Here is a 22,524-nt window from a genome sequence, read left to right as displayed (position 1 = left end):
CCAATCCCAGCTCTACAAGAAAGCCCAGCAAAGAATCTTAGTGATGACATTCTGCAAATCAATGGAGGAAGCTGCACTGTAGGACAGTCTAGCCAGGCAGAGGAGAGGCACAGAAGGACCCTGCGCAGGGAGGCAGAGCCTAGAGAGGTCCGCCAAGGCCTGGAGCCCCGGGCTCTTGCGAGGTGATACTTACATTCTCCTGGGTGCCAAGGTCTGGCTTGTGCCAGGTTTCAATTTTAATCAGAAAGTCTTCTTTCATGTACTCATTCTGGAAGGGGATAAAATACCTTAGTGCCTGACAAGGTCAGCCTGGAGAGTCCCCCTCCTATTACTGGGGTCACGCTGACAAGGTCAGCCTGGAGAGTCCCCCTCCCATCACTGGGGTCACGGTGACAGGGTCAGCCTGGAGAGTCCCCCTCCCGTTACTGGGGTCACGCTGACAGGGTCAGCCTGGAGAGTTCCCTCCCATCACTGGAGTCACGCTGACAAGGTCAGCCTGGAGAGTCCCCCTCCCGTTACTGGGGTCACGCTGACAAGGTCAGCCTGGAGAGTCCCCTCCCATCACTGGGCTCATGCAGGCTGGAGCTATGAGACTCCAGCTGGCTGGATGACAACAGCTGCCTCGACTGGGCAGCCACGGCACTAGGTCTGCTTTACATGCACCGTCACCCTTCGTTTACAGAGGAAGAGAGTGAAGTTTTTAAAAAGCTCAGGTAAGGCTGGGCATGGTGGCGACACCTTTAAACCCAGCACTGGGGAGGCAGAGGCAAGCAGATCTCTGTGAGTTCGAGACCAAGACCACCAAGGAAACCCTGTCTCAGTGGGGGGAAAAGCCTAGGTAACTTGGCCGAGACCACAGAGCCATCTCTGACCAAAAACCACATGTGTCTGAGTTCAGTCTCCCATGAGTGGCCCACAGTCTCGGATCTGAGGAAAAGTCTCATGCTTGGCCCCTTTCCCTGCATGAGCCTTTCGTTGAGAAAAGCCCTTCATGCTAATTTTGTCTCCCTCCCGTGGTGCTCTTAAAATATTATAGCACCTGTTTTAAAAACAGTAAAAAGAGTTACGTGAAAGAGGAAAAGAAAAAGCGCACTCTGCTCCCTCAGCAGGGCTAGTTCTGCAGCGGGGACAAGCATCTGGGGACAGGAGGGGGTGGATTACGCTGGAGGGCTTGGGGGCCAATGATCAGTGCTCACTGGGGCCAACAGATGCCCACATGGGAAAGGGCTGTCCTGTTCAGGCTGGCTGACCTGAGGGAACAGGGGAGAGCCTCAGTTCCTCCTCTCCTTCTAAGACTCAGGTCTCACCTGGCAAAGCCACAGGTCAGTGCAGCTCAAAGCCAACAAGCGAGGGGAGTAGGAGAAGAGCCAGCACAGCTAGTGCAGGCACACTTTATTTCTCCTTTCTTATAAATCATCTGTAACGCCAATCCTCCTACCCGACCCCTGCGGGAAATACTTACTGTAATAACTGCTCCGAGGCAAGAACATGGAAAAAAGAAAGAAAGAGGATTAGTGGAGGTGAACAGACTGTAAAGAAAGAGCCAAGACTTCTCCACTGCTCAGGGCTTCCTCTGCAGTGACCGCTAGGCCCCGCCAGCATTAGGAAACCTCAGTGCGCCACCAACTCCCGCTTCCAAGGGACCAAACCTGGGATTTCACTAAAACGGCACCTGCATGGGCTCCTTAGGATTCTTCGATAAAACAAGGAAAGGGACAGTCTCTGATCAGCTGAGGCTCTGAGGCCCAATCACTCTCCCATAAGAGCATCACTTGGGTGCCCCCCACCCCTCGGGGGCAAAGAGCAGGGTGTTCCGAGCCAGGCTGTCTTTCTGATGGAGATAGTCTCCCTCACACTGTAACCGAACCTTGCGTGCGCTATGCCCTGCCACTGTAATGGGATCCCTCGGAAAGCACAGGTCAATTATTTATCAGAGAAAATGACTGCAGCTTCCATGTCACTGGGGAAGAGCCCAGCTCTCCTCCTCACCACAGACAGCTCAGTTTATTCTGTACCCCACCCCATGTGCCACCCCAACTTCTGATAATGCATGCTGCTGTGTTGGGAGTATGCACAGGGCTAACAAACTCCATCATTCCAAAACCCAGACAAAACAACATGGAAGGAAAACTAAGCCTGCTCCTGCAATGGCAAACTGATGACGTAAGGGCTATAACCCACCATGTGCACAAACAGACCTGAGGACAGCCAGTCATTTCCCCCCAAGCCCAACCAAAGACACTGGAAGCAGCAGATTAGGATTAAACTGGCAACTCCCTCATCAGCACTGTGAGAAAGTCATGTTGGGACAGTAGAAAGGATGTGTACACTAAGCATCCAAAGATGCCGTCTGGCAGAGATGCTGTAGCTGTCACAGGGGCCGCAGCTTCAGGCTGGCCTGGTGTTGTGACCTCGGCCACTAAGCTTCTCCAGCCAGCTACCATATTTGGACTCCACACTGTCTAGGGTAGCCTCTCCTAGCACGGCCTCTGTGGGACACAAGAATGTGCTCCCTTAACCAAGCTGAGAGTCTGCACCATCACACAGCGCTATTCCAGATCTATTTCATTTCCCAAGGAGAACGCCGTCCTGAGCAGTAACCAGGGATGCCTGGCTTGATCCATACTTTGGTATCTCACTGTACTGCAGTTTGTCGTTGAGGTCTTTACACGTTAGTGTGTGAGCCACTCTGAAGAAAACTCTGTTTCTGAACCCATGAGGGTGAGGACCCGGCTCTCAGCCTTTAGTGTCAACTCAAGTGACTTAACTTCCCTCAGATCTTGTCCAGCCCCACCTCAGCCTTCCCCTCCCTTCCAAGCATTTCTGTATTCACAGCAGCCACACAGGAAAACGAGGCTTTCCCAACAACACTAATGTATTTGTTTTCCTTAGAGGGAGTTGAGATGGGGGGGGGGGACGGACGGACTGTCTTGCTATGTACCTGAGGTTAGCCTTGAAGCTGTGATCCTCCTGCCTCAGCTTCCTGAATGCTAGGTTACAGCATTTACCACAATGTCCAGTCTCTCTCCCCCTCTCACTTTTTGGTTTTTTTGAGACAGGGTTTCTCTGTGTAGTCTTGGCTGTTCTGGACTCGATTTGTAAACTAGGCTGGCCTCAAACTCACAGAGATCCACCTGTCTCTGCCTCTCAAGTGCTGGGATTAAAGGTGTGCACCACCACGCCTGGCTCATGTCCAGTCTCTTTTTAAAAAAGAAAATATTTATTTATTATTATGTATACAGTCCTCTGTCTGCATGTACACCTGCAGGCCAGAAGAGGACATTAGATCACATTATAGATGGTTGTGAGTCACCATGTGGTTGCTAGGAATTGAACTCTGGACCTCTAGAAGAGCAGCCAGTGCTCTTAACCTCTGAGCCACCTCTCCAGCTTCATGTCCAGTCTCTTAATACAGTATTTTAAAAGCCTGACTCAGAGCCGGGTGTGGTGGCGCACGCCTTTAATCCCAGCACTTGGGAGGCAGAGGCAGGCGGATCGCTGTGAGTTCGACGCCAGCCTGGCCTACAAAGTGAGTCTGGGACAGCCAAGGCTACACAGAGAAACCTTGTCTCGAAAAACCTCTTCTCTTCATGAAGCATTTAGAAATTGTATTTTTCTTTCTTTTGTCAAGGACTGATGTGTGCACAACACTTACTGTGTAGAAAACTGCCATGCCAGGTGCAGCACATACTCCAGAGAGTTACACAGCAGACAGTGGCATCCTTCAGTCGGCAAAAGCGGCGCACACAGAAACCCATGCTAAGCTTGCCTCAAGCTGACTAAAGTCCTTACAACATGATTCTTTAGACATGAAGGAAAGTCACCTTTGTCCCTACACCAGACACACCCTGTCACACTCCACTGTCCTTTTCCCCTTCTTTATTTGCACTGCTGGAGAGCAAAGCCAGGGCCTTGTGCTAGGGAAGCAGTTTACCACTGAGCTACTTCCCCAGATCACATCTGGACTTTAGGGCTGGGGCTACAGGGGAGGAATGGGGATGAGAGGGGTCAGGCTTAAGACGGGGTCTTTCTACACAGACCGGGCTGGCCTTAAACTTAACAGAAATCCAGCTGCCTGCTTCCAGGTGCTAGGACTGCAGGAGTGCACCACCACACCTGCTCTTACACACTACTTTTCAAAATTATAAATCCAAGCTCAGCTGGTGCTGCAGGGCTATTATCCCAGCTCTCAGAAGGTACGAAGCTACGAGGATAAGGAGCTCATGGCCAGCCCCAAGCTATCAGGCCAGCCTGGGCTATGTAAAACCTTCTTTCAACACACACACACACACACACACACACACACACACACACACACACACACACAGTGTTAAGCAGGTAACAGCTTCCTGTCCAGTGTGTAAGGAGTGGTGAAATTTGAATTTTCAGTTACAGCAATAAAACTGCCCGTAGCCTAGGCCTAGGTCCCACTATTGATTGTGTGTCTCCTGATATAAGGTCCTTGAACTTGTATAGGGCCACGGAAGACTGGGGAGAGCAATGACTTCAGTTATTCCTAAAGTCCACAAGATAGGACACATCTGGGTCATGTACGGATTACATGCCCATCAGATACAAGCCCCGGAATAAACAGAAAACAGCCCCTGAAGCAGGACAGGTAGGCAGAGGCTGGTGGGACCAGAGCCAGGCTGCCTGTGCCAACAACTGAAGGCTGGCGGGAGGAAAGAACCCCGACCTTGGAGGTCATCTAGGGCCCCACGTGGGACTAAGTGCTAGCACAGGCCTAAGAGATCCATTCCAAAGCCAGGGGTCATGGGCCACACCGCACCCTCAGCACAAGAGGGTGGCTACAAGTTTCTGGGCAACTGGGGCTATATAGGGAGTTCTAGGCTGTTAGGCTACAGGCTGAAACCCTTCCAGAGGAAGGAAAAAGTGAGGAGAGAGGGAAAGGGAAAGGGGGGAGGGAACAAGAGGGAGGGAGGGAGGACCTATTTCTACATAGTCCCTCAGACCTCAGAATCTTGGAAAGCTGAGTCCAAGCTGCTCAGAAGGAATCCCAGGATGTGTTCTAGAATAGAAAGTATCTGTACAGAGGCCTCAGTTTTTTTTCCCTTTCCAAAACTCTGGACAAGAGATGATTCTAGGGCTAGAGAGATGGCTCAGAGGTTAAGAGCACTGGCTACTCTTCCAGAGGTCCTGAGTTCAATTCCCAGCAACCACATGGTGGCTCACAACCATCTGTAATGAGATCTGGCCCCTCTTCTGGTGTGCAGGTGTACATGCAGGCAGAGCACTGTATACATAATAAATAAATAAATGAATCTTAAAAAAAAAAAAAGACAGTTCTACCCCCAATTATAGGCTACGTTGTTCAGTGATAGCCCAGTCAGGTATGGTGGTGCATACCTTTAATCCCAGCACTCGGCAGGCAGAGGCAGACAGTATTCTGTGAGTTCAAGGCCAGCCTGGTCTACAAAGCAAGTTCCAGTACAGTCAAGGAGGTTAAATAGAGAAACTCTGTCTTGTAAAACCAAGGTGGGGTGGGGTAGGGAGCAAAGAGTGTCAACCCAGCTCAGTGTCGGCGCATGCTCCGCACACAGGCCTCGCACTCTGGGGCGGGCAGGCATCCGGAACCCTTTGTCGCTGAATCTGGGCTCACCTTCTCTTTTTCCTCACTGCCTTGCTAACTTTCCTAGCGTCCAGGCCTGGCTCTTTTCCAGGCAGGCATGTCACCCCCACAGGAACTTTCCTGTGAACCCCTCCTTTTCCAGTATACCCAGACATCAACTACTTTTTAAGCCAAACATAAATACATCACATTAAAATCAAAAATGTAAGTATCTAACAATAAAGGGTGGTTTTTTGTTTTGTTTTTTTGAGACAGGGTTTCTCTGTGTAGCCTTGGCTGTCCCAACCTCGCTTTATAGACCAGGATGGCCTCGGACTCACAGAGATCCACCCGCCTCTGCCTCCCTAGTGCTGGGATTAAAGGCGTGCGCCACTACACCCAGCTTTATATTTATCTTTTTAACACAGGGTCTCACTATGTAGCCCTAGCTTGTCTTGAGCTCCCTATGTAGCCCAGGCTGGCCTCAAATGCACATAGACCTGCCTGCCTCTGCCTCACAAGTGCTGGGATTAAAGGCATCCACCCTCAAGTCCGGGATGTCTCCCAAATAGTTTTCAAATCCGTGGCTGCAGAGCCCATAGATACTGTTGGCCACCTGCACATTCACATGATAGTCTTATGCTGCTACTATAAATATTAAGACGCAATAGGAGAGCAGGAGAGATAGCTCAGTGGTTAGGACCATTCACTGTTATTGTAGAGGAACTGGATTCTGTTTCCATCATCCACAAGGAGGCTCATAACCATCTGTAACCCCAGTTCTGGGGATGCAATACCGTCTTCTAGCCTCTGTAGGTGGCAAATACACACATGGAGGCAAAACAATATACACATTTTAAAAAATCAAAAATAGGGCTGGAGAGATGGCTCAGTGGTTAAGAGCGCCGCCTGTTCTTCCAAAGGTCCTGAGTTCAATTCCCAGCAACCACATGGTGGCTCACACCCATCTATAATGTGATCTGGTGCCCTCTTCTGGTCTGCAGGTGTGCATTCAGGCAGCGCACTGTATACATAATAATAAATAAGTCTTTAAAAAAAAAAAAGGAAAAAAAATCTAAAATAGTTTTTTTGGTTTTTTTTTTTTTTTTTTTTTTTGGTTTTGGTTTGTTTTTTGAGGCAGGGTTTCTCTGTGTAGCCTTCCTGGACTTGCTTTGTAGACCAGGCTCGCCTCGAACTCACAGAGATCCACCTGCCTCTGCCTCCCGAGTGATGGGATTAAAGGTATGCATCACCATGCCCGGATACAAAAATTGTTTTGTTTTGTTTTGTTTTTTTAATTTAACAATTTCAGTCAGTAAGAAAAATGAGCAGGTAAAATGTCTTTGCTACCAAACCTGACAGCTTAAGTTTGTCCCCCAAGATCTGCACAGTGGAAGGAAGGAATTGACTTACATAAATTGTCCATTGACTTCTCTATATATATGCCATCACACGCACATGCACACACAGAGATAAGTAAATGTAATTTTAAAAATTAGTAATCATCTAAAAATCGGTCTAGAAAATGTGTCTGGAGATTTTATATGTATAAACTCATAAAACATCCAAAAGAAGGCTAGAAAAAAAACCTGCAGTATTATAATAGTAATTATCCAGATATGGAAAAAAAATCACAAGTAAATTATTTCTTCTTGATTTTATCCACTTTCCAAAACATATGCAGTAAGCATTTCTTTTGTAACCATTAAAAGTAATCAAAATTGTCAAACTAACCCCAGCAGAGGGTTTTGCTCTGTGCCGCCTCTGGCTATGTTGACAGGCTTGGCTAAGCAGCATGCGTAACCCTGACGCTCGCAAGCCTGAGGGAGCCCTTCAGCCCTTCACTGGCATACTCTGAAAAGTGAAGGGGGACACAAAGCCCTGACTCACTCTCCCCCCAGCCTTACTGTCCGCTTCTGCCCACTTTGGGACCAAACCTCAGCAGGGCAGCCCTGCACTCACCGGTTCTGCAGTAAGGGTAGGCGTTCCAGGCTTTCTCGTGTATATTCAGGGCTCCTTCCGGGGCCAGCATTCGAACAAATGTGGGTACTTTGCTGTAGTGAAAAAAGAGGTGGTGAACAAAAACATGGAGGCATAAGGAAGGAGAGAGCAGCTTTGCAGAGCAGTCTCCAGGCCACAGCTCCTGCTCTCAGTGTCAAAAGCTGACAAGTTTCCATGAGATAAGTAGGCTATGGCGCCTGGGAAGCCGCCTGCCAGAGCCTGACACCTCAGCTTGACTGGCTACACATGGCACCAAAATCTGTCCTCTACTCACCATGAGACCAGGGGCTGCCTGCTGCCGCTCTGCACACACGACATTCTCACGATAGTCTCCAGAGCCCACTAGCTGTGAGCAAGCAGGACTGCACCTACCAGCCTGGGTCCACAGTGGGGCCAGCTGTCTAACTCAGAAGGTGGGTTCCAAGGGCCAGGCAGATGGCCCAGTCAGTAAAGTAGCTACCCGAGTTTGGAGCCCCAGCACCCACATAAAAAGCTAGGTATAACGGGCTGTGGTGGTGCACGCCTTTAATCCCAGCATTCGGGAGGCAGAGGCAGGTGGATCTCTGTGAGTTGGAGGCCAGCCTGGTCTACAGAGTGAGTCTAGGACAGCCAGAGCTACACAGAGAAACCCTGTATCAAAAAACAAAAACAACGGGGCTGGAGAGATGGCTCAGAGGTTAAGAGCACTGACTGCTCTTCCAAAGGTCCTGACTTCAATTCCCATCAACCACATGGTGGCTCACAGCCATCTATAATGTGATCCAATGCCCTCTTCTGGTGTGCAGGTGTACATACATGCAGGCAGAACACTGTATATATAATAAATAAATAAGTCTTTAAAAAAAAAAACAAACAAACAAACAAAAAAGCTAGGTATAGCAGCGCTGGTAATCCCAATATTTGTGAGTGAGGACAGAGACAGGAGGATTCCTAAAGATCACTGGCCAGCCAGTCTAAACAATTAGTTCAATTAGAGACCATGCCTCAAAAAATAAGGTGGGGCTGGTATTGGTAGCATACGTCCTTAATCTCAGCACTCAGGAGGCAGAGGCAGGTGGATCTCTGTGAATTTGAGGCCAGCCTGGTCTACATGGTGACCATGCAGCCAGGGCTACATCATTTAGTGACACCCTCTTTTAAAATAAAATAAAAAAGGTGATAGGGGAAGGCGCCCAGTGCTGACCTGTGCCCACTGCCTGCACACACATATAGTAATAAGGTATCCAAAACCACCTGGTTTGTTTTCCCAGGTTCTCAGGATATAGGAGGGCCTTATGGCCATCTGCCTTCCAGGAGGGCTTTTCCTTTCCCTTCCCGCTCCTCTCCAGTCCCCTCAGTGTCTGCCAGAGAGTCCCGTGCATCCCACACTGGCCTAAGGCTTCCGAGCCTCCTGCCTCTACTTCCCCATGCTGGGACTCCAAGCATACACCACCACACTCAGGTCTGTGGAGCGAGGGATCAAACCCAGGGCCTTGTACACGCTAGGCAGGCATGCTACCAACCAACGTACATACACAGCCCTTCTTTTAGGACAAGCAAGCAAGCACAGAGTCTTACTCTGCAGCTCAAGTATGCAGGTTAGTTTTTGTCAACTTGACACAAACCTAGACTTATCTGGGATTCTTGAGGACTCCTGATTAACAAATACCTCCAAAGTGTATAGGGCACTGTTCTTGATTGACAGTTGATGTGGGAGGGCCCAGCTCACCGTGGGTGGGGCCACCCCAGGGCAGGTGGTCTTGGATAGTTCAAGAAAGCAATCTGAGCAAGCCATTGGGAGCAAGCCAGTCAACATCAGTCTTCCATGGCCTCTGCTTCAGGTGCCACCTCCAGGTGCTTACCTGCCCTGACTTCTCTTGGTGACAGATTTCAATCTATGAGGTAAAATAAGTCCCTTTCTTTCCTCATCAAATTGCCTTTGGTCTTCGTGTTTATTGTAGAAAAACAAAATGAAACAAACAAACATAAAATACCCTACCTTACCTAGGACCCAGCTACCCTTGAATGTACTATGTAACCAAGGCTGGCCTCAAACCTTGCATTGGTTTTAAAGATTTATTTATTATTTTATGTGTGTGAGTATTTTGCCTGCATGAACTTCTGTGCTCCATGTGTGCCCGCCCAAACCATAAGAGGACTTCTTTTTTTTTTTTTTTTTTTTTTTTGGTTTTTTGAGACAGGGTTTCTCTGTGTAGCCTTGGCTGTCTTGGACTCTCTTTGTAGACCAGGCTGGCCTCGAACTCAGTGATCCACCTGCCTCTGCCTCCCAAGTGCTGGGATTAAAGGCGTGCGCCACCACGCCCGGCCATAAGAGGACTTCTAATCCCCCAGAACTAGAGTTACAGACAGTTCTGAGTCACCATGTGGGTCAGCACTAGGGACCGAACCCCAAGTCCTCTGCAAGAGCAGCCAGTGCTCTTAGCCACTGAACCATCTCCTCAGCCCTCTATTCAGTTTTCACTTCATGTTACAGAGCAATATGTGTAGTACTAGTTTTCTGTAAGTACACAAATTCCTTTCTTAGTCGGGGTGCGTGTGTGTACACGTGTGTACACGTGGTATTAGGTAGGAGTCTCATACATGCTAGGCAAGGACCTGAGCACTGAGCTGCATCTGCAGCTCCATCTTTCTTAGCTTTCAGATGGTAGCTTACATAATCTTCACCAGGCTCTAGCAGATTCATCACATTTGGTGCCTCAGGCCTAAAGGAAAGCGCGAGCCCTCAGCAGACAGCTCACTCTGAGCCCCAGGGCAAGCCTGGGTCTTCACACACCGATCCACACGCATCCAGATGATGCTTCTGTGTGCCAGGCACTGGATACACAGGAACCAAACAGTCCAGAGACAGACAACTAATGACAGTGCTGAAGGGATGTGTTCCACTAGGGCGATCACAGCAGGAAGAGCACAGTGACAACTCTGTGGGGGAGGCACAGGACTCAGGGCAAGCTCCTCAGGGCAGTCAGAACCACATGAGCACATGGGAGAGCAGTACAGGAGGCCATGAACCAGGATGGGAACAGGGCAGAAAAGGCTGGGACAGCGAGAGGAGCTAGTGCACGGTACAAGGAGGAATGACAGAGAACACGAGGGACCGAGGCACAGAAGAGCTTGCAGGCCAAGAGCGGCCGGCATGCTTCATCCCAAGGACAAGGGAAGCTTTGCAGTTTACAGCATGGATCCTGAAACAAAACGCTTATCATGCGGAGAAACGGAAGGCAGGGGAACAGTTGGGAGCTGCTGCAGCAATCCACAGCAGGGAAATGAAAAACAGTGATTTCAGGAGGCCTCAGAGCCTCCTTTCCAAAAAGGCTTTTGGGGAGCTGGTGATGGCCACTAGGACCAACACCCCTTTGTTAAACTAAGCGCTCCTGAGTTAACAATGGGTAGCACCAGTGTCTACTTCCTGGTGTGGAGAAGGCAGGGAAGGCTGCATGCTCCTCATCTACAGATTTTCGCTCTGCCACTGAGTTCAGTGAGCAGACAACACGGGAAACCTGCTTAGACACAGAGCTGCTCGCTCCGCCCTGTCCCTGGCACGCCTGAGACCCCACGGGTTCACACTGTCCCTTCATCAGGGCAGCAACAACAGAAAAGCCAGGATTTCATCAGACGACAATGAACTCACTCTCTAGACCAGGCTGGCCTCAAACTCAGCTATCCGCCTGCCTCTGCCTCCCCAGAGCTGGGATTAAAGGCGTGTGCCACCACAGCCCAGCTGCTTTTTTATATTTTTATTTTCTTTTTAAATAACAGAGAAAGAAGATCTTTAAATGAACTAGGAAGTTCCACCCACACCCAGTCTGACGGATGAAGCAACCCGGGCTGCCAGCCTATGGCCCGGAGACAGTGCCACGTACCCGACGGCAGCACGTGCCTGCCCGGCGCCCGGCTCACTTACCTCTGTAGGTGGTAGATCTTGTGTGTGTACTGGCCTTTCTCTCCGTCGTCCTTCTCGTAGGGCTCGTTCACCAGGACCTCCACGCCTTCCCCACCACCAGTTTCATTTTTACTCGCTTCAGCCACAGAATACAGCTGCCCCACTTGATACTGAAGAAGCAAAGAGACGGGCGTCAGTGGCAGCACGCACGCACGGCTCAGGTGCAAGTACAGTCCTTGTCAGAGACCTCCCCAAAGCCACGGAGACCTCTGCTCTGCAGCACCTCACACTTGTTTTTACTTTCTTTTACTCCCCACCTATGCCCCCGCCCCCAGGGCTAAGTATTGAACCCTGGGCCTTAAGCATAGGAGGCTGCTAGGTAAGTATTCAACCAAGAAGCTATATCCTCAACCCTTTTGTTTTGTTTTGTTTTCCTACATCAGTCTTCACACATAGCTGGGACTGGAGGATCACTTTAACTATCAGAAACATTCAGTTTCATCTTCCTATTTTTACAAACCCATGAGTTTTTTTGTTTGGTTGTTTTTGGGTTTTTGTTTTGTTTTGTTTTTTGGTTTTGTTTTGTTTTTTTTTTTTGGGAAGGGGGTTCAAGACAGAGTTTGTCTGTGTAATTGCCCTTACTGTCCTGGACATCACTTTGTAGACCAGTCTGGCCTCCAACAGGGATCTGCCTGCCTCTGCCTCTGCCTCCCGAGTGCTGGGATTAAAGGTGTGTGCCACCATGCCTGGCTTCAAGACCATGAGTTTAAAGAGAGCATACACTACACTTTAATCTCACAGCACCATCCAGAAAGCATTACATAGTCCAGGCTCTCGTTTGGCCTGGACCCTGCTCTAGTTTTCTCTCCGTCTCCTTCTGGCACGCCAGGATCTTCACTTAACCTATGCTGCAGTACTCCACAACCTCAGGCAAAAACTGGCTCAGCCCATTTGCTTCTTCTCCTGTGTGGCTTCCTCACCCTGCAGGGACCTCGGAACCTCTCAAACACAACTTGCCCCATTTGCAGTGGGCTGAAGCAATGCCCCTACTCCTGCATTACAGGCCCCTCCCCCAGGCTGTGCTGGCTGTGCACCCCCTCTGTCTTGGCAGCTGCGAGATGGCAAAAGCCTGATTCTCCTTTATTTGAGTCACATGTCACCCTATCAAGTCACTGACCTCCTCTGACCCCTTCAGGACAGCTTGGTGTAGAACTGATGACTTAAAGACAGTGTTGCCAGGTGTGGTGGCGCATGCCTTTAATCCCAGGGCTTGGGAGGCAGAGGTGGGCAGATCACTGAGTTCAAGGCCAGCCTGGTCTACAAAAATCAAGTCCAGGATAGCCAAGGACTGTTACACAAAGAAACCTTGTCTTGAAAAACATATCTATATGCATATATTATATATACATATATAATATGTAGTTATATTATATATTATATTATAAATATATTCTATATTTTAATATATTATATGTATTTTTAAAAGACAGTGTCTAGACCTAGCCCCCACCCCACCCCTATTTCTAAGAGAAATTATCTGGAAAGAAAAAACATAACGAAGACTCTGGGCATGGTGGGCTGTAATCTTGGCACTGGGGAGACAGAGCAGGTCAATCTATGTGAGCTTAAGGTCAACCTGGCCAACATCAGAAATTCTAGGATAGTTGAGATCATGTTTGGGAGGTGAGGGAACAAAAGAAAGAAAGAAATGAGCAGTGCAGAGCAGATTACATCTATTCTAAAGACTTAGCTTCCCCATGGCTGCCAGGGCCAAGAAGGCCACAGAAAGACAGACAAGACCTCAACTACCCAAGCTGCACCTTGCCCTCTGCACCCTCCCCTGAACTCCTGGTACCTCTAGAGGTAAGACTAGAGATATTCTCTCTCTGAGATTAAAACTGAATGGCTGTACCTCTGGCATCTGCCACCAACACCACTGTAGGGCACACTGCTGCCAACCAGAGCAGAAAGCAGAGCTCCCGGTCTGCTCTGTCACACCCGGACGCCTTCTCTACCTTAGCCCCCTAAGCAGTGCAAGGAAACTTCTAAAGGCAGAAACAGTGGATCAGGGCAGTTCACTGCTTACCACAAAGCCTAAAGCCCAAGTTTCCAAAGCAAAAACCCAGCAGAGTGCCAAGAAAAGGCAAGTGAACAAGGCTCAGTTAATCTCATCAAGAGAAACACGTGAGAGAGTAAGAGCCAGTTACCTCGATCTTGCTAATCCTGAGCAGTACCAGTGCTGCTTTGGTGCCTCATGGGTCCTCACATGCCCCTTGGACCTTTGCAGTCTGACTACCTGGTAAGGCACACTTGAAGCCTCACACCAAGTGGGTCAGGGTTGGCGAAGGCAGGGCTTCCCCACAGGAAGCAGCAGGAGCTCTGCTGTGGAGAAGAGTCACAGGCCACTGGACAACTGACTCAGCACATCCTAAAGGACAGGCCAGGGAGAGGGCCTGTGGGCCACACCAGCTGCAGCCTGCTAGTAGTGTTCCTTGGGGCGGGGGCAGGGGCCAGCAAAGACCAAGGTCTTCAGGGATTCCCTGCAGGGGCAGGCTCTAAGAGGATCAGGTTGCGTGCTGGCCTCTTCCCCTTTAATCTCCCTTGATATTCTGATCCTTTAATCCCAATGAGACAAGTGAGGCAGTTTTGTTAATCCAGATGTAAAGAAGACAGATCTGCACAAAGCACAAGTGAGGGACACTTCACCTCAGAAGGTTCCCTGGGCCACAGCCGGTCTGCATCCTGGGAAGGCTGCCAGATACAAGCTAGGGTGGCAGTTAGGGGTGGGGGCCACACCACAAAATCAGATAAGGAGCCCCAGGGAGACCAGGATTCCAACTTCCTGAGGCTGAGGATAATGTTATTTTGCCCTGAGAGTCACCCCTTGTCCCAGAGACTCTACCACTGAGATAACCAATGAGTAGGAACGGAGGGCGAGGAAATGTGCAACAGACACTGACTGACACACATAATGAAAACGCAATGCAGTTGGGCACAGGCGGCCCAAACCTGTCATCCCAGCACACAGGAGGCTGAGCCACGGGGACTACCACGAATTAGTTTAAAGCCACTGTGAGCCACACACTGAGCATAAGGCTAGCCACAGGATTTGCTGTCTCAGAAACAAACAAGCAACAAACACAAAAGGCAAGAAAAACAGTCTTCTGTTGGCCCGCCCATACAGACCTGTCAGGCCAGGTTCCACACAGGAATGGTTCCCCCCTGAGTCTGCCCTGGGCACAGAAGGTGGGCCAGGAACCGCTGGCAGACACACCCATGTCAAACAGCCAGGGTGTTCTTGCCCTGCCACAGGAAGCCTGGAAACCCAAGGTAGTGTGACACCAAAGGCTCTAGCCAAACAAACTAATTCTGGCCCCCAGATATCGATTCAGGCCATCAGGACGACTGTAAATCCATGGCCGTCTCTTCCCCTTTTTTTCTCCCCAAATCAGAAGCTCCAAGGAACTCAAGGCAGGGTCTCCGATGTAAAAAGTGAATCTGCCAGTCACATGGCATGACGCTGGACTGTTCTCATGGGAACAGTGAGTCAGAAGGGGTAACTGACAGAGACTCTAGGGGGGGGGTTGTTCTTTACTTCTTTCTTCTTCACTCCCCCCATTCTAGAATTTTCTGATTATTCGGAACTAAGTTGAAGCTGTGGACAGAGCAGCTTTGCCCCGGCAGCGTGCTGTTTTCCTGCAGGTGTGCTCTTGCTGAGAACAGGCTGACCAGCACCTCAGACAGCTGAGGCGAAACCAGTGTGCACTTCACTTCCCAAGCGTCTACTTAGCCAAGCTCTGATTACCCTGCCCGTCTCACCACTTCCTCCGTGCTGCAAAACACCACAAGCTAGAACTGCCAGCTGTGGATGTTCTCACCATGAGTGGTCAGAGAAACAGGGGGCTTCTTGTAGACAAGTCTGTGCCCCCCCACGCCCTGCAGCGTTCTCACAGTCTCAGCCTTTGGCCCCTCCAGAGACCCCACACCCCTGACGAAAATCCTTCTTTCTTTTTATTTTTCCTTGAGTTTTCAAGACAGGGTTTCTCTGTGTAGCCTTGGCTGTCCTGGAACTTGCTTAGTAGACCAGGCTGGCCTTGAACTCACAGACCCTTCTGCCTCTGCCTTAAGCACAGGGGATTACAGGCATGCGCCACCACACCCAGCTTGTGGGGCAAGGACTGTCCTGTACAGCAGAGACAGCCATCAGACTACAAATTCAAGGTAAGAGCCACAGTGGCTTTCTGTTGGAAAATCATGTTACTTGCCTTTTTTTTTTTTCCTCTTAAGGATAGGTTCTCACTAAGTAGCCCAGGCTACCCAGAACTCCTTATGTAAACCAAGATGGCCTTGAACTCACTTGCTGTTTTATATAATGACAGCAAGGCCCTCAAAGGGAGTAGGTTGGCTCTCTCAAAGCTAATACCCAGGGACCTGGTTTCCATTTCAGGTGGCTCCATATAGCATAGCCTGTCTAGCCATTTCCTTTTCCTTATGTCCCTCGATGTATGTATATGTGTCTATCTGTCTATCTCTTCTTCCTTCCTCCACCCTGTGCTTCCTGGGTTTCTTTTTCTTTCCTTTTTTTTTTTTTTTTAATGGGGTGGGGGTGGTGTTTGGCTTTTCGAGACAGGGTTTCTCTGTGTAGCCTTGGCTGTCTTGGACTCACTTTGTAGACCAGGCTGGCCTTAAACTCATGGTGATCCGTCTGCCTCTGCCTCCCAAGCGCTGGGATTAAAGGTGAGCGCCACCACGCCTGGCATTCCTTTTTTTCTTAAAGATAGGCTCTCACTGTGTAGCCCTGGCTAGCCTGGGACTTGCCGAGTAGACCAGCCTGGCCTCAAACTCAGAGATCCACCTGCCTCTGCCTTCTGAGCTCTGGGACTACAGGAATGTGCCACCACGCCCAGCTTTATAATTTTTTGATACAGGTTACCCCTCTGTAGCCCAGGATGTCCTGAAACTCACTTTGTAGCTCAGCTTTGATCATCCTGTCTCATCTTCCCAAGGGTCAGGCTTAGAAATGTGAGCTACTCCATTTTTAATTAATTTATTAATTTTATCATGAGATGGAATCTCACTGTATGCCCAAGTTGGCCTCAAACTCTGATTTATTAACTCTTCTGCCACTGTAACCAGATGTCTCCTTTACATAGAGAAACCCTGTCCCAGAAAAAAAAGAAAAGAGAGAGAGAGGGAGAGAGGGAGGGGGAGAGGGAGAGAGAGAAAGAGAGAGAGGAAAGCTCTGGGCTCTGCTGGCCTGCTTTTATTTCTCAGAGGGCTGACTCCTGTGTGGAGCACAGGATTCCCATTGGTCCCACAGGAACAAGAAATGAAGCCACAACTGGGGGTTCAGGTTGGCCTTCAGCTGTGGATTCAAAGGAGAAAAAAAAAAAAAAAAAGAAGCTTCCCCAGGAAGGGAGAATAGAGGAAGTTCAGAAAAAGGGCGGGACAAGGGAGGTTCCGTGACAGTTTTCTCTATCCAAGAGACAGCTCTGAGTCAGCACAGCCTATGAACCTCCTAGTGGCAACTACTGCTGCCAGCTCCAAATGCACAGGGCTGTGAGACCTAGGCACCATAAAAGGATGGAGGGCAAGCCAAGCCCATTTGTCATCCTCTGCTCCCCGTAAAAGGAAGGTTCTGTGCCTTGGTCTTTCCAGCGGTCTCCCAGCATGGCTGGAGACTCAGAGATCTCTGGCCTTGTTGGTTTGCTTCATAGCCAGAGCTCTATCCCTAGCTGGGCATGGAGACCCTACATATGCACATACTGGGGGCTCATCAATCACTCGCCCCAGAGTCCAATGCCAGCAGTGAAGAACAGCTGCCCAGCAGGTCAGCAGCTTGTGATGGACTCTGCCCAGGTACCCAGATTCACTGCAGAAGTGGCCTCCTTTAGCAGAGTGGCACCAGGAATATCTGAACCGAGCCTTGGTTAGCTCTGTATTAAAACAAAAAACGGAAAGCTACACAAGTAGTGGGCCACTCCCAACTTAACTAAGCCGCTGTTCACAGGTACTTACGAGCAACTATGGATGAGATGGGGGGGGGGGGGGAAGAGGGGAGGGGACTTACCTCATCTACAGACACAGGCAGGATGACTCGACTACAAGAGAGGGAAAAGAGAGTATTAGTTCCAAGCTCGGCAGCCCAAGGCTCTCAAAGCACCCCTCAGCACAGCAGCCATACCTTGTGGCATCCAACCCTTTCCTCACTGACAAAAACCCAGGAGGGAATGGCCCTCTGCTACAAGGCTGGGCTCCCCTTCGCCTTCTGGAATCCCATTTAGAATCCTGTGACTGAGAGCAAACCTGAATTCCCCACTACCTAGCTCTCAGGCCACTCAGTAGCATCTTTCTCTCCCACTCCCTCAACCGTCTCTTCCCCAACAAGACTTGCTAGTGAGCCGGGCGTGGTGGCGCACGCCTTTAATCCCAGCACTCAGGAGGCAGAGGCAGGTGGATCCCTGTGAGTTCGAGGCCAGCCTGGTCTACAAAGTGAGTCTAGGACAGCCAAGGCTACACAGAGAGACTCTGTCTTGAAAAACAAAAACAAAAACAAAAACAAAAAAGACTTGCTAATGTGTCTAGTAAAACAGAGGAGCTGATAGCGCATGCTCATCATGCCAAGGACTCAGCCAAAGCCTGTGGCCCTGGGGAGGATGCACGGCAGTGGGCCCAGAGTCCCAACACCAGCACTCACGGCCAATGGCTATGAAGGGGCCAATTCCTCAGAGGCTTAAGCACCTCTGCTCTCCAAGGATGGCACACCACAAGCTCCTTCATGCAGCTTGAAAAGATGACACCCAGCTCTGACCTCCGGGAGATCAAAGGCACCCCAATCCACCACTTTCTTTCCTCCTCCATTTTCATCACCTCCACTTGTTGGAGGTGCCACAAATAAGCTCATGGCGAGCAAAGTCCTCAAGAGGGTCAGAACTCCAGAGGCTGAGAGGACTACAGGCACTTCTCCCACCGACTGCAACTGTAAAGACCAGTGGCTGACCCCCAGTGCCATGCTTTGCCCTCAGAAAGCTGAAAAGAAAGGCCTTGACAGACTCAAAAGGAGAGGCAAGTGGTTTCTGTGAGTTTGAGTCTAGCCTGGTCTAATTAGAGAGTTCTAGGCCATCCAGAAGTTGCATGGTAAAACCATGTTTAAAAAAACAAAACAAAGAGCCAGATGTGGTGGCGCATGCCTTTAAAACCAGCAGCACTCGGGAAGCAGAGGCAAGTGGATCGCTGTGAGTTCGAGGCCAGCCTGGTCTACAAAATGAGTCTAGGACAGCCAAGGCTACACAGAGAAAACCCCGTATCGAAAAACCAAAACCAAACAACAACAACAACAACAAAAGTGGTCGTGCACGCCCGTAATCCCAGCAATTGGAGGCAGAGGCAGGCGAATCTCTGAGTTTGAGGCCAGCCTGTTCTACAAAACGAGTCCAGGAAAGACAAGATTACACAGAAAAACCCTGTCTCGAAGGGGGAAAAAAAAAAAGCCGGGTGTGGTGGCGCATGACTTTAATCCCAGCACTTGAAAGACAGAAGCAGGCAGATCTCTGTGACTTAGAAGCCAGCCTGGTCTACAAAGTGAGTCCAGGACACCCAGGACTTATTATACAGAGAAACCATGGAGGGGGGGGAACAAGTGGAGACCAGTGGTGGTGGCATACACCTTTAATCCCAGCACTCAGGAGGCAGAAGCAAACAGATCTCTGAGTTTGAGGCCAGCCTGGTCTACAAAATGAGTTCTAGGACAGCCAGGGCTACAGAGATCCTGTCTCAAAATAAAAAATAAAAATAACTACGTAAATAAGATACAGAAGAGGCAAAGCTGAGATTCCCAGCTCTCAGAGCCTTGCTGGAAGCCGCTGTGCCCTCTTCCTCCAAGCTGCAAAAACAGCTAGTATTCCCTAGTCCCACAAGTTCTCCCGGGCAGCAAGAAAACACACAGACATTGCAGTAAAAGCCAGGCATCGAGCAGGAAAAATAAAATAAAACAGGCTCTGAGTCTTTACTGCCTGCTAACTCCCTTCTTCCAAAAAAAATTGAGTCACATAAACCCTCCCATAAGAAAAAGCCAACTGTGCAGAGAAGTGCTTCCAGCTTAGAGGGAAGAATTTCTGCACCCTCAGAAGAAACTTCCTGGAAAACAATATGCCTTTTATCTTCAAGAACACAGCAAAAATCACCTCGAAGAATGTGCAGAAATCAAATCAGGGAAAATCCTGTGAGAGGAAGTGTCAGAAAAATCAACAGGGACAAGGACCCTCAGATCCAAGCCGCCCCACGGGACAAACTAGCACCAGTCAGTGCCTTCAAGGATGCCGGAGCCTGCTTCTGTCCACACGCCCAGGCATTTCTCACTCGCCCCCTCGGAACAAAACCACCTGAGCAGCCACAGGGACAATTCAAAAGGATAGGGCCAGGGGGTCCCAGCTGGGCCAAGACCGGAGCCATGCTCACCCCGGCACGACCTTCACTTGCATCCTTCTCAGAGCTGCAGCACTGCAACCACAGTGTCTCACCCTGTCCCCCGCCCAGGGACACACACACACAACACAGGGTACAAGTCCATCCGGAAGGACATACAGATGCCCGGCAGGGTCTGCATCACAGGCACCCCTGGCCCTGGCCCTGGCCCTGGCAGGCTCCAAGTGGGGAGAACAAAGAACAGGAAAGGCATGCCTGCCTCCCAAATCCACCTCATCTCTTCAGAAGGCCCTTCCTTCCTCAGAGTGACCTTTTCAAAACCTCACATTTCTGCAGACTGTAGGGTTCACGTGGGACACAGGATTAAAATGCAAAGTCCACCATGTTCTCCTTGGAGAGCACTGGCACTTCGTGTTACTCTTCCCCACATAAAGCTCTGAGCTCTGGCTGGATTACCAGCAGACTGGACATCAAGAGATGGGCTGGGGAGAGGGGGGGGAGGGCAGGGGGAGGGCTCCAAATAATGTTCTTCAGGAAAGAGTCAAGGTACGGAAGACGTCTGGCTCCCTACCTCATCTGTCATTCAAACTGCACACTGTGTCTTCAACATCTTAAACACCTCCAAGCAGCAAACCCTGTGGGGCGGTCACAGTGCCTTCCCTGACAAGGAGGAAAGAGTCCTCTGCACGCTCGCTTGGTCTCTTAAGAGTTTCACAAGTTTCTCTCTACTTGGACATTTCCCATTTCTTGACCGTCTGGGGCTTAGGAGCACACCTCCCCCCCCCCTTCCAGGGAAGTTTAGCTTCACCATAAAAGTCTATACACATCTGATCTCTCCCCGGAGGAGAGTAGAAAGTCCTGGGAAGGTCACTGGGAACCATGATCTTCAGGAGTGGGTCACACTGTCTAAAAGACTTAGCAATGCAAATAGCCCCATCTGAGATCCAGGAGCAACCATCTACCTCCTGGCAAGCCTTGCCCATCCCCCAAAACAGCAGCTCCACACCCGGAAAGTATCTGTGGGACCTCCTCCATCCCTTCAAGTCCTCATCTCTCTGGTCCAACACCCAGAATCCCCTAAGACTGGGATGTCCCTGTCTTGGTCCCCATCGCCTCCATTAGGCGTCGTATGCATTCTTATACCAGCTTCCTGGATGGTCTTGTGTCCTGCTAACTTCCTGTCCTTCTCTGTCACAGGAACTCCTTCGCGTCACTTCGGAACCTGCCCAGTATTTCCTAGACTCTTCATTCAAGTGTGGCCAAGTCCTAAGCAGGCATCCGAGCTTCCTTCAAAAGCCTCCTCTCCTGCACCTACTACTTACGTACCATGTCACTCCAGCCATCCCTGTTATCTGTGTCCCCTATGTTTTCTCTCTCACCTCATCACCCAGGCCTGGCCCCGACTGAAGTCTTTTTTTTTTTTCCCTGCAACCAATTATTACAATCCTTCCCCTGCTGCCTAAGGCAGCCGCTGTCCATGCCCCAGGTTCTGCCTCGGCACTCCTCCCCTCCACCCAGGAGCTATCTTATCTGATCTTCCCTGCCCATTGATACAGCTCAGCCTCAAACCCCTCCCCACCGTCAGACAACTCACCGGCGCGCTGCCTGCCCTTGTCCCACTGTTCCTTGGCCCCTTATACAACTCCTCAGTCACTCCGGCAGTTCCGGCTGCCCCTTCATCGCCCAGCGCCCACTATAGGGCCACATAACATCCAGCGCTCTCCATTCCCCGGGCCCCTCCTCAAGCCTCCTCTTGCTCTCCCTGTCCCCTTGACCCCTCCTCAGGCCCTCTCCGGCTCGCACCGGTTCTCGGCCTCCTCTCTGGCTTATCCAGTCTCACCTCAGGTGCTGTCTGTCACCCTCTGGCCCCTCCAACCCCACCTCATCAGGCCCCGTCCAGCCCCCGCTGTCCTCTTCGTCCCCGCTAGGCAGCCCAACAGCCTCATCCGGTGTTCTCCATCCCGGGCCAGGCGATCTGCCTTCGCGGCCGTCATCCAGACCCTCCCTTCCGCCTCGCTTCCGCACTGCCGACCCGACACTCACTACTCCTTGAGCAGCACCATGTCGCTTCGCGGATCGGAGGCTGCCAGCTGCCAGCCCGGCCTCCCGCCCGCTTCCCGGCGGCCGCTCTCCCGGTGGCCCGGCCCGGCCCGGCTGCCTGTGCGCCTTCGTCGTGGTCTGCTCTGTCCCCGCTGCTCTCGCTGCGGTCGACGTGCGGGCTCCTGCCGCCCTGCCCTGGCCTCGCCACCTCCCGCGCCTCTGCCGACGCCGCCCGGAGCTCCGGTTCCGCAGCGCCGCGCGGGGGCGGGGCGTCTCTGCGGCAACCAGAGCGTCAGACGCAGCAGTGCGCGCTGACCTCACGCGGGGCGGGGCCTTCCCGGGCCCGTCCCTCCACCCTTAAATGGGCCGTGGCTCCGGATCCATGTCAGCAGCGTCCAAGTTGGGCCCAGGGCAGGTTTGGCGCTCAGGAAGTAAAGAGACACCTCTCGTGTGAATGCTCTTCAACAAAGGGGCTGCTGTACCTGTATGATAGGTCGTCTCTGGTGGGTGTGTTGAGAGCCAAGCGTGTCAAAAATAAAATGGGCCAAGAGGCGATTTGGTTTAGCCACGAACAACTTGCCTAATTTGGATGCACCAAAAAAATAAAAAA

The 22,524-nt window shown here is 50.7% G+C and overlaps 1 protein-coding gene and 1 long non-coding RNA gene across 2 annotated transcripts in view; one reads left to right on the top strand and one right to left on the bottom strand.

The window, feature by feature from the left end:
• The window catches only part of PITPNA (phosphatidylinositol transfer protein alpha), a 36,210-nt gene extending 14,012 nt beyond the window's left edge, over positions 1-22,198 (bottom strand). Inside the window, exons 1-6 of the mRNA XM_084802873.1 lie at positions 21,918-22,198; positions 17,521-17,551; positions 11,472-11,620; positions 7,532-7,623; positions 1,463-1,470; positions 194-268 (exon numbers count right to left, since the gene is read on the bottom strand). Coding sequence (XP_084658999.1) covers positions 194-268; positions 1,463-1,470; positions 7,532-7,623; positions 11,472-11,620; positions 17,521-17,551; positions 21,918-21,937 — 375 coding nt within the window. The 5' untranslated portion in view covers positions 21,938-22,198. The remainder of the gene's footprint in view (positions 1-193; positions 269-1,462; positions 1,471-7,531; positions 7,624-11,471; positions 11,621-17,520; positions 17,552-21,917) is intronic.
• On the top strand, positions 162-10,582 carry LOC311609640. The gene is made up of 3 exons (XR_014783452.1): positions 162-259; positions 7,515-8,624; positions 10,568-10,582. It is a non-coding gene; the product is annotated as an uncharacterized lncRNA (long non-coding RNA).
• Positions 22,199-22,524: the final 326 nt, after the last annotated feature.

Source organism: Acomys minous (genome assembly GCF_964271855.1).
Source record: "Acomys minous genome assembly, chromosome: 12".
Classification (NCBI taxonomy): Eukaryota; Metazoa; Chordata; class Mammalia; order Rodentia; family Muridae; genus Acomys; species Acomys minous.
This window is presented reverse-complemented; position numbering and strand designations above follow the sequence as displayed.